Source organism: Falco biarmicus, chromosome 12, assembly GCF_023638135.1.
Source record: "Falco biarmicus isolate bFalBia1 chromosome 12, bFalBia1.pri, whole genome shotgun sequence".
Taxonomy (NCBI): Eukaryota; Metazoa; Chordata; class Aves; order Falconiformes; family Falconidae; genus Falco; species Falco biarmicus.
In genome coordinates this window covers 15031333-15043587 of record NC_079299.1, presented here as the reverse complement: position 1 = coordinate 15043587, position 12255 = coordinate 15031333, and the positions used below count along the sequence as shown (strand labels likewise).

At 37.4% G+C, this 12255-nt stretch overlaps 1 protein-coding gene across 5 annotated transcripts in view; it reads left to right on the top strand.

Annotated features, from left to right (window-relative positions):
- THADA (THADA armadillo repeat containing) overlaps positions 1-12255 on the top strand; it is a 161680-nt gene that overhangs the window by 108368 nt on the left and 41057 nt on the right. For all 5 annotated transcript variants that reach the window (XM_056356822.1, XM_056356824.1, XM_056356821.1 and 2 more), the window contains one exon: positions 6470-6555. In XM_056356822.1, coding sequence (XP_056212797.1) covers positions 6470-6555 — 86 coding nt within the window. The remainder of the gene's footprint in view (positions 1-6469; positions 6556-12255) is intronic.

Sequence of the window (12255 nt, the reverse complement as noted above, 5' to 3'; positions counted from 1 at the left end):
GAAGGAATAAGCTGGAAGTTGATAGGGAGGGAAAGATACGCTGTAAACCTAAAATTTAGTTGCCAGTGTGCCCACCTGAAGAGCTGAGGTTATGGAAGACAAAGGCAGACTGGGAAACTCAGAACAGGAGGTTGCATAGATCCTGTCCCCAAGCACCAGCTGGCATTAGGACGTGTTGGATTTAATCCACATTCTTCCCTGCATTTATGCTAGAGATAGAGGTCAAATTCTAGCCTCAATTTTGTGTAAAATGTTGACTCATAAGAAATGTTTTTAAAGTTCAGAAATATAAGGATTTGTACAAAGGCTTTTGCGATAGCATCCTGTGTTAGTTGGAATATGGTGTTTAGGAAACCAATTTGATACATCTGTTGGAAGCAAAACCTGTACATATATTGGTGGTTGGAAAGTAGGAGAATTCAGTGTTTAAATTCAATACCAGCAAGCTGATTTATTTTCTGCCAGCTAAAATACAAAATTCAATAGGTGTTGCTGAGGGATTTTTTTGACAATAATATGTTATTTAAACAGAAGAATGGGGTGGTGTTTAGAAATTACAGTTTTCTTTTTCTTTTAATATGGGGCTTTTCCTAAAATACTACCAATAAATTTAATCCTGTGAAAAGATCTTCCAGGAATTTTAGGCTTTTTTCAGCCTTTCCAGAAACATACAGCATTACAGTAAGAGTGACTTTTCCATTAAGGACCTGAGAAGGAATAGGCTATTCATTTAATTAATTGATCACTTTGGAAATTGAAATGAAAGCAGTCACACAAGTCATAAGGATGGTTCTCTTCTTGTTCGCAAGGCAACTATGAATTGGCCTTTGAAAGAGTTGCCCTTGCAATCTTGCCAGTGCTGGTTTCTTTACCCTGACACGTAAGAGTGTGCTGTGAACATTTTGGACAAAATACAGGGATTTGTAGGCAGCTTTGTAAGTTGTATAATTTTGACTGGATTTCTACATTAGCTTGATTCATGAGCCAACTCTTGTCATCAGTTTTTAAAGACTGGGGCTGAAAGTGACCAATTTGAGTGTGTAGATTAGAAGTAGCTAACAGTCATTTAAAAACTGTACTTTGAAGAAAATGTTGGCTGACACTCTGTGTAGTTATGTATTGTTTTACTGTGACCAAAACTGTGATGTACATGGTGCGTATTATTAGGAAAAAATTCTGTTAGTTATTTAATGAAGTTATATTCCAGTTTGACAAACAAGATAAGCTTGTATTCATAAAGCAGCACAGGATGAAAGATTTGAAGTCTTTCAGACTCTCTCTTCTAGGAGTTTGGATACTGCAAAACACAGAGCTTTTCTAGGACCTTTTACAAAAGTTTTGTTTTAGATATCCCTAAGATAGCTAACGGCACTAAGATATCTGTACCTAATTGATTCATGAGAGAGATGGTGTGGGGTTTTATTTGGTAGACATTGATTGGCAGATTGCATTTCAAATTTGTTAAGTGCTTATTGCAAGTTTGAGCAAATATGCTTTGATTTTTATGTTGTTAAACAGCTAGTAAATATCGTGTTCTGCTAATAGTTTTGCAACATCTGTTTCCTAATGAGGAAAAATATGAGCAAAATAAACTACCTCTTTGGAAGATATTGAATTTCTGTTGACTAGAGTAACCAAAACCTGGTGTTATAAACATTAACACAAATAGCTTTGATTTCATAATCAGTGAGTTGTATCTCTGATTTATGTAACAAGCACAATATATTAATGTTACTGTTGTTCATCTCTAAGTGAGATGGTGCGCCTTTGGAAAAAGAAGAATGATCTAGGAGAAAATAGTTGTCATCTTTTTAAGTCATCTGACTGTGTCATTGGAAATTGGGGGTTTGAGAAGAGAATGAGAATATGTGCATCAAAATTCTTTGGTATTTGCTCTACATAAAGGTGTGGTTGGCATCCTTGTTTATATATAGAAGTCTGAATGGTTATAAATGGTGTCCTGTAATGAGTAGAAATGATGTTTAAGGGCCTCTGCAGACCTTAGTGGTTAGAGGAGCAAGAGGTTATATATTTAGTTTATTTAAATCTTTTTCCCAGTGTTCTGACAGAATCGAGGCCAAATGTGTGAGCTTTCCATGTTCTTTGCTCCTTGTTATTTCCCTTGGAAGAGGAGGTGGTTTGCTCCATAATTCATTAATGTTGATCTTCTTTAAAATAAACAGTAATACAAGAGAAGCTGAATTTCAGAAGTTAAGCCATGTGTTCCTGATAGAGTTGAAACTGTGTGTGTGAGCAGGAGGTCTGTGACCACATATTGCTTATTTCTTCAATAGATGCCAGTTTGGTTTGCATCAGATCTGCCATCCAAAATAAGCAAACTGATGACTACCTTAAATTCAGCATGACTTAGCTATAAAAGGTGAATCAAACTTTTAAAAAAAAATATTTGCAGAGCTCCAAACTGTGGGAGTCTAGGATTGGTTTCACGTTACCTAGACCTAAGCTGCAGGCAGTGGTACTTAAAGGCAGTTAAAGGAAGAACAGAAATCAAAGCGGTCCCAGTGCTACTGTAGGTAGCTGAAGCCAGCTGGAGCAAAATGCAGTATTGCATGTGGAGCTTCTGAACCTGCCCAGTCATTTACATCTGCAGAGCGGGAATATCTCCGGAAGGGTATGCTTCCTGATTCACCTACCAGGCAGTTCCTGGTTGAAAACAAATAGCTTATTGTTACTCTGGGCATATAATATTCGGTAAGTGCTTAACCTGGACCTCTTCAAAGGTGTTTGAACAGGAGCCTGTGAATTTAAAAGCACTATTTAGTTTCATTAACCTTCTTCTCTTAAAAAAAAACCCCGCACTCTTTTAACGGCTAACAGAAGGTTTCCTCCTGCCAGTGACTTCAACTCTTTTCTAATTTTATATTCACATACCAGAACTGAGAATGAAATTACAAAGTTGGACTACCCCATCCCCAATTACTTGTTCAGCATTAATGATAAGAAATTGAGTATGTTTGGAAGACTTCATTTTCAGGATCTAATCCAGAAATCTGCTATAATGTATCAAGATTAATAGTATGGAAACTGACACCTGTGTGTTCAGATTTGTCTACTCTTCAGCCATGAAAAAAGGCACATTTCCTCCCCCATACTAAAAATATTGTTAGGCTGGAGCTTTAGGCAGTTAAAACAAGTATCTGTAGACCCACTAAAACCTTTGGTCCCTTTAACTTTTTTGACTTGCGTTCTTTCAGTCATCTTATCTTGTATGGAGTTTTGTGATGATCTGCTAGGGACACAGCAGCTCCTCCTGTCATTATTTCATTCTTGAATAAATTAAAATTAGTTTCTTCTGGGCCATGTTCTTTCTGAGCAGTAATCCTTTCCATCCCTGCCTGTGCTTCTGAAGGTTGCAGGTGTCTTCTTCCCATCTGCCTGGCAGGTCAAGTCTGTGATGATGCTTGCCTTTTACATGTTACTTGTGGGAGACAGCCTTTGACCTCTCTTCTGTCAGATGTGCTGAAAGATTTTGCAATATTGGCTGTCGGTGAAATTTAACTCTGTGGTTGTCTGTGAGATGATTTTTACTTCCCCCTGGACAGTCCGCCTCGAAGTACATCATCATGAAGTAGTGCTAGAAGCTGTGGGATAAGCTTCCAAGTGCAATGAGATATCTGGAGCAGGCTGGCTATAAACTCTGTATCCAAAGGAAAACAAAAAGCCACAAGATGAACTCCTCAAAATTGTTTTAATGCATCTGGGCACAGTAAGTAGGTTGGTCATTGGGTCTTTGATACCAGCTGTTTAACTTCACCGTTACACCAACTGTTGTTAAACCAACGTAGTTGCTAATGTAGACCAAGCGTTATGTTACTGAGGTCTGGATCGCTGCGCTGACATCACCAGCCTGCTATTAGTATATTTGTGTAGTAGCATCAATATTGTTTCAGTATCGACTTTGTGTTTCTGTGAGGGCATACCCTTAGATATAAGAGTCCTAACAATCTCTAGCTCTATCCTATTCAGAGTCACATACAGTTTATCATCTGGAGTTAGCACACGATGTATTTTTTTCCATTAATATCCAGGTTGGAAGGGAAATGAACTAATTTTTGGGTTTTGGACAAAAAAGAGAATGCTGTTCCAGATGCCTGGAGCTCCCACCCTTGCTACTGCTGTGACTTTCTTGTTGGAGACAGATTTCCTCAAAGCTTGTTTATGAGAACACCACTTTATTTGGGTATCTGTCTTAAAAAAGAAACATCTTGTACTCTTCCCACTCTGGTTGTTGAAGCTCGGCACGCACAGGTCATCTTAAATACTGTGCCGTGCATCATTTGAAATGTTCAGCATGCGATTCTTGGCTGTCAGGTCTGTTATGCAAATCACAGTTTGATTGTGTTCAAGACTGAGCTTTCAGCTACAGTCTGAACAACACTGAAATTTCTTGGTTTTGGAAAACTGAATTTCCTGTTGTGTCCGTCTGGCACATATGGCTGAGAATTCACTAGCATCACCAGAGCAATGGAGTCAGCCAAGAACAAACGTTTGGCATGTTTTATCGTAGAAAAGCCTCATTTCAAAATCAAAACATGCATATGTGCATACTCAAAATGAAGTGGTAAATGCTTAAAAACTGGACCAGAATAAAAAAACATGTCAGTATTGCTGTTGTCACTTCTTCAGTAAAGGTTGCGTCAGCCATGTTTTTCCCAAAGCACAATTTGTACATTGGAAACTTTCTTTCCAGTGAAATGACTGAATAATAAGCGAGTCTTCCATTTTTCAAAGGAGCTGAAGTGCAGTAGGCCCGTTATGTTCATCATCTTAACTGAAATCTGTCAAGGCTGCTTTCGTCCATTTTATGAGTACATGTGAAAGACCTCTTGGTTTCTTTTCTTCTAAGCCTTTGGCTCTGTTTTGTTGTGGGTTGAGCTTCTAACCCTGTCGGTGTTCCTTGGTGGTGTTTTTGCACAGACTTGTGAAGACCAGCTTGGGCAACAACTGGATGCCCAAGATACGGGAGAGACATTTGCTTAGTTAGAGTGGGTAAAAATTAAGCCTTCCTAATACAGCTTTTCAAAAATAAGCCATATTAAAATTGCTTTGGCTTCTTGTGGTATCCACTCTGATGTGCATCTTCTCTGCAGGCAGGCTTTTAGCTCTTGTGCTTTAAGGCAAGAGGTAAGAGGCAAGCATGGAGTCTCCAGAGATTTGTGACTCCTTCACTAGTTAGTATCTAAAAAGTCTGTTTGTGCAAAAGGCGAAGAAACTTTTTCAAAAGAGGAGTCCTGGTAGCATACAGTCTGCTATATGTTACACGGATGTCTATTATTGTAGGTGATAAAAGAAGGCATAAGTAATTTAGGCTTATTAGTTTGACTGAAGGGTGAGAGCAGTATTTCTGGTAAAAATTGTCTCTTAACAGGATCATAAGGCTAATTCTCCATAGGCAAATACAGCTGCCAAATGTCTACGGAAGAAGCTCAGACCTTTCATTTTAATGTCATGATCACATATCTTATTTAAAAAAGGGTTTTTTTTGTTGAATTTTAAAGATGTTATGGAGTTGAAAATGTTTGTTGGAACATTTTTAATTCACAGTATTTTTAAAGAGTTTCGGTCATCAAGATAAGCATACAAAGAAAGTGCCAGATAAAATAAAAATGAAATACTGAACAGAATTAGTCATACTTGAGGCTTGTGCTGCTTGATTCTAAAAGTTTTTGTTTTGGTGCAAGTCACATTGGACTCATCAGAATAATGTCTATGTTTTGAACTGGATGTCCTGTTTGTTCACATATTAAGTTATATTTTAAGAAAAGTTTTCCTGGATAAAACATACTGTGATAACATTATAATGAAAAATAAAGATGTTAACCAAATTTTACTTTTCTAATTGGAAAGAAAATGCCTATCACTAGTGACTTGAAGAGGTAGAGCAGAAAGTAACTTATTACAAATTTGCATTGTACATACAAAATCCCCAATATTCTTGCCTGGAAGTAAAAAATCTAATCTTAAAAACATGCATGCCTCTGTGGTCTTTGTCAGAACAGTGTGTGCTGTGGCCTTTAAAAAGGTGTATTAGGTAACCATTCACGGGGAATTTTCTTTTATGAGCTGTAACAATACAACCTAAAAACTTAATTTTGTTAATGCATTTAGTTATATTATCTGTAAACAAAACAAAGACATGCTAGTTGCCATGGCAAGCTGATTCATCCAATAACGATAAAATATATAAACTGTGATTTGGTGGAATGGATGGAGGAAGGGTGTTGCCATTCTGCTAGGGAGACCGTTATTCAGAGTGGACGGGAAATGAAGTTTACATAACTTGGCTTAATTATTTTGTAAACGCAGTCTCATTTGATCAGTAGTTGATCTTCATTAATTAAGTAAAATAGACACAAGTAAAATAAACACAGCAAGCTCGTGTGTTTCACTGCTGTTTCTGAGTGTGGATGTTATAAGGTTTTAATTTTCAGTAATTTGATTTTTCTAGGCCAAATCCTTGTTTGGTGACCAGAGCTGCCTATCTTGATGTCCTTGTGATGCTGAGTACTCACTTGGGGAAGTTTCAAAAGCAAGGTAAGTCAAATATACTGTTCTATAAATCAAATGGAATATCTGTGAGGAAATTCCTGAGCTCTCTTGAATCCAGAGAAACAATAATATATTAATTGTAGTCGTGGTATCTGCTGAATGCTGGAGTCCCTTCGCTGCTTTGCGTAAAAGGGCCCTTTGCTCTGCCTCCTGTAGAGCCAGTGCTGGGGACTGTTGGGAAGAATGAGCTACAGCTCCATGTCAAAGCTTGAGCAATGATGTTGCGGTATTCCTAATTCTAGAATGGTATAACAAAAAAGATCCCCTCCAGTGTTCCAAAATGGTTTTCTGGTCCAAGATTGTAAATACAAACAAAATCCAAACCCCTGAATATTGCTACTTTAACCTTTCCTGAAAGCCACAGAGATGTTCCTTCGTGAGACACCTGAAAGCATTTCAGAGAAACTGTTTTCTCATGTTTAGACATTTTGTAAGAAACAACTCTGAGAGCTTCTTTAAATCTCTTTTTTTTTTATATTCATTCTTTATCACTGTGAAGTCTTTGAGGGACCTGTCAGAACTGTCAGTGGTTTTAGTGATGCAGGGTGGTGTTTGCTACAACACAAAACATACTGTAAACAATAAGGAAAACAAAGGTATAGAGGAAGGGATAGCCTTTCAGGTGTGCCTGTGTATAGGCCACGTTTGGTCAGCTGTAACTAGCTTCTTTGTGGGCCTGTTTTGTTCATTTCTTATGATCAAGTGAATAATAAATTACCTTGTCAGTCCAGGAAGGCAATTAAAGAGTAGTTCTTTCATTTTATTAAAGCTCTTAATGACTGATCTGAACACTGCGTTTAAGTCATTGGAACTGTTCCTTATTTCAGATAGTCTTGTTTTGGGGGCTGTCCTTAATTTTTAAAACCAATTCCTTTTGCTTTGTTGCTTAGACCTTTGGCAGAAGTAGTTCTATTTTAATTCCCTAAGTGCTGTTTCTGTGATTTCTTGTGAATACGCAGTTAAAATAGTGATAGTTGTCAGGAAAAGGAGTTGGTGATGAACGTATCTGAAATTAACTTCTTCGGACAGGTTGATGCAGAATCTAGTCGTTATAGCAGAAGCATAGACATACAGAAAATATATGACAAGTGGGTTCCACTATACTGGAGGAAGACAGTTAGGGTTATCTGGGACTCTAGGACATGGGTCTGATCTTTCATGTCCTCTGAAAAGTCATTACTCTCTCATGGGTCCCAGATGTCAAAATTCAATAAAGGGAATTTCCAGATGACATTGCACTGTAGGTCTCATTCTGTGGGGTACTGAGCCCTGTTTGTGACTAGGCCTGCATGCTTTATAGGGAGGAATGCACCACCCTATATAAAGCAGTTCCAATATACCATGTCTCTAGGGATAAGTTTTTTCCTGGCTCTTTAATGTTTGTTTTAGGTAAGTTACATCTACCATATTTGGCCTCATCACCCTTTTTTTAATTTGTGTACTCCTTTCTTAAAGATAGATCCTCTTTGGAATATTAATTGTTACACTTTTTAATCATGATCCGCTATCTCTGTTCATCTTCTTTGTAGGAGTCATCATCCTAGCCTTTCTGTATTCTGTTCATATGAATTATTTTTCCTCTGTTTATGACTGTTCTCATTATTCGCCCTTCAACTGTTATTTTTCTATTTTCTTTTATGAAAGAGCAGCCAGTATTGCAGGTGAGGGCTCCTCATTTGCTTAGTGGGCATTACATTTCCTTTATCAGTATCTTTCCTATTTCGGTTATCTTTGGGTTTTTCCTCTGTTTTGTTTTTTAAACAATTGCTGCACATTTGCAAAAGCTTTTATTGACTTCTCCACACCAGGAAATGCTCTTTTTTATTTTTTTTTTTATTTTTTTTTTAATGCCCCTGACTTGTGAATAGCCCTTTGAGCATGAGGGACTGCTCCGTGCTGTGGCTGGATTACTGATTGTGGTGGATTCATTTATTTTTCAAAGCTCGTGTGGACTGTTCCAAACCTGGGTGTTGTAAGGTACAATTTCTGTAGAAGGAAAGCAATTATTTTTGTGGACTCTGCTCAGGGAGAGTTCATTAGTATTGTCTTGCTTAAACGCTTCATTCCAATATAGGTTTAAAATTATATATTGCAGGCAGTATCTACAGAGAGTAGAAACTTAGACTGGAAATACGGTTTTGAAAACTTGAAGATACGTTAGGGACAATTTTATATATCACAGGCAGAAGCCCTTCTGAAATGAAGGAGTAACATGTTTATATTAAATAGAACCAGAGTGTCCCATGACACAGTAAGAGAAAGACTAAACTCAGCAGTTAAAAATGAATGTTTTGAGTCTTGCATTTAAATGTTCTGTAAGGAATAATTATTAGCTGAAGCTTTATGCTTTTCTGAGATTAAATATCTTACTCATATATGTGTATCTCTGGTTATGAGCCAATTTTTCTCTGTTTTAATCTTGATTTGTAAAGTTGTTTCAATGAATAAAGGGTGAAGGACAAATCCAAATAAAACTGTTTCTTGATGTGTTTATCTAAGAGGCCCCAGGAAGTGCTGTGTATGAGTTCCAGGCCATGGCTGAAACTGATTTTCATCAACAGAAATGGGAATGCAATGTAATGAGCCTGCAACTGGTTAAAGTCAGACCACTTCTAATTGATTATGCCTGTCTAAAGGGGCTACAATTACAAAGAGATTTTCAGAGTACAACCCTGCCTAGGCCTTTCCTACATTACGATTATTTTCTGTAAGTGATTTGTTGTCTTCAATTAATAAAATCTGTCTCTTAAAGTGCAGGACAGCCCTTAGGGAATTTACTTCACAAATTCAAAACAATTTAAAATGTCGGATAAGGAAGGCAGGGAGTAATGGATACCAAAAGCATCTTGTCCAGCTAAAAATTTATTGCTGGCCAAATGATGATTATTTATCTTAAAACAAACAAAAAACCCTCCCTGTAGTTATTCTGATCTGCTGGTTTGGATGGAAATGTTGCCGGATTCATGTCATTGGGAAAATACAGCTCTCTTGAGTCGATAGGCAAAATTTAGAGCATTTTTTCCAGCTCCTGATACGCCTGAGTGTCTTCTGATGTGCAGAGACAATACATAATGCCAAGACTATGTAAACTTACATATTTTTTGTGTTCAGTTGTGAATTGTGGTTGGAACTCAGAAAAAAATCTGAAGCAAGCCTTTTTAAAAAAAAGTAAGTTAAATATATAAATAAAAATACTATTTTTGTCTTCATTGAGAGCAAAAAAAAGTTTTTACTAGATCTAGGTATTAATTATTTGATGAGCTAATGTCTGTTGTCAGTATTAATAATTCTTAATAATATCCAGTAATTATTAATAATATCCAGTGAGTTTTTTCTTGCAGATCTCTGATATATTGTCTCCACAGTAACTGTTTTATAGACTTGGAAGCACCAGATGTCCAGGGCCTTTGCAGTCTTAATGGGGAGAACAATTTCAGGATTTTCTGGCCCTCGTACCCTGCTAAAATCCAGTCAAGTTACTCCTCTAGAAGTAAACCAGCACCAGAGTGGGTGATGTAGGAATAGGGGGAAGTTCCTACTGGAGGAAGCCGGTGACACTTGCAGGCATTTTTGGAAGTTAAAAATGGCCCCAAGTCCGGGTGGCAACGTGTCCAACCTTAGCTGTGGTTATAATAATTTGTAATTCACAAGTCTTTATCAGCAGGCGTTGGGAGGAGAGGTCTGTCAAGCTTTGGTGCCACGGATCCATGTGTGTGTCTGAGGTTATGCACTTTTCTCTGCACTCGGATGGGCTTTTGGAGGGAGAGAAAACCAGACTATGGACAGGCTATGCTGTGATGTAGCGTTTCAGTAGATAAGATTCCTTTGTTGCATATGTGGACTTCTGACAGGGCCTGTCGTTAGACATTCCTGCTTTCAGATCTTCTCCTGGAAGTTGGTGGAAGCTAAACAATAAGATGAGAGTATTACCGCAACCCTGCAGTGCTGGTAACACAGGAGTCAGAGCAGTGTCTTCCAGTGAAAGCTCGGATCTGGGATGCTCTGTCTCTCTGTAACAGATGAAGAATGCCACAAAGCAAAGTGGTCACACTTTCTTTCTTGCTCACATCTCAGAACATTTTTTTGATAGTATTTTGTCAATTTGTTAAGGAAAAAATGGATGCAACTCTCTAAAATGCACTTGACTAATAAAAGCATATGTTATGGTGTGTTCAAAGAAAGGTGCTTGTTGATAAAGTATTGTATTGAGTCCATCAACGTATGTGAAATAGGATGAGAACGGAAGTCAGGGAAAAGGTGAAAGAAAAATTTGCTAAAGATAAGCCTTCCAAGTCGTTCTTTTATCCTGCATATTTGCTGTCAGTCTCCTGTCTGGTTTGGCCTATTATCAAGTATAGTGTCTTAAAAATCAAGTTCGCTGAGAAAGAGAAAACATTTAAACAGGATGTCAAATAGGATGAACCTGTGGTTTAGGAGAAACTGCCACTTGAAGTTTAACTAAGCATTCTTCCTTTCTACATTTGAGGTGGAAGAATTTATAAAAGTTCTGGAGATTAACCATATTCTACTGTTGTTGTCATCAGTGGAAACAGTTACTCTGTATTTACATAACTGATTCTGTTCATAATTAGATTGTTTTGATATCAAAATGGAGCAGCCAGCATTCTACTGTCACTAATATATTCTTTCCTTGAGTTTTGCAACAACAGACTTTCATTTTCTTACTATCTTCCAAACAGCTAAACTTTTTGTAGATGTAGCTGAGTTAAGATTCTTAAATTCTGCTCATGAACGAAAAGAAACAATTGCAAAAAATACTGTGCTTTGCACATGTGTGTTTGAGATCAGAAACATGAGCAACTGTGTTCAACTGTTTGCTGGTTTAGTCCTTTTTTGTGCCCTCAAATATGACAAAATACTGTGTTTTAACTTAAATGTATTGCAAATACCGTTCTCTTAGTTATATTTGTCCTTCTTAATGAGAAGTTATAAAATGTATTGGTAGAAATGGTATGCATTATCAAACTTCTAGATGCTTTGCAATGAAAGCACAAATGGTTTTTCAAGTAGGAAACTCTTAAACATTTTGCCCAAATGATTCAATATATAGGACTTTTAAATGGTGTTTGAAGGCTTTGCCCACTTTTTTTTCAATATTGTACTTCTTTCTTTTTCTTATTTTGCAAAGAATGTTAGCTCAAGTTTTTCTGCAGGCTAACATAAAAACTGATAATGTTTAAACAGTAAATAAAAAAACAAAACAAAACCAACCAGGAATAACTAGGTTGGTTATTTTAGCCATACTTTAACTTTCTTTTCCTAAATCCCTAAGACCTGTGGCCAAACTGTGACTGGCAGCTTGTTAATGCATGTTTTGATTATTTGGTCTAATTAGCTGAAACAGAAGAAATTCCATCTGAACAAATTGAAAGCAATTTTTGTTTGTTATGTCAGAAATTATATAAACTTTGTGTGCCAGTATATTGACTGTGGTGTTGTTTTGACTCAAGGAAGGTAAAGATTTAAAACGTGTTTATAGAATCATCTAAATGGCCTATGCCTACTGACATTAAAGTAGGCAAGTCAGAAGGAAGTATGGTTGGGGACACCTTCCACCAGACCAGGTTGCTCAAAGCCCCATCCAACCTGGCCAGGAATGCTTCCAGGGATGGGGCATCCACAGCTTCTCTGGGCAGCCTGTGCCAGTGCCTCACCACCCTCAGG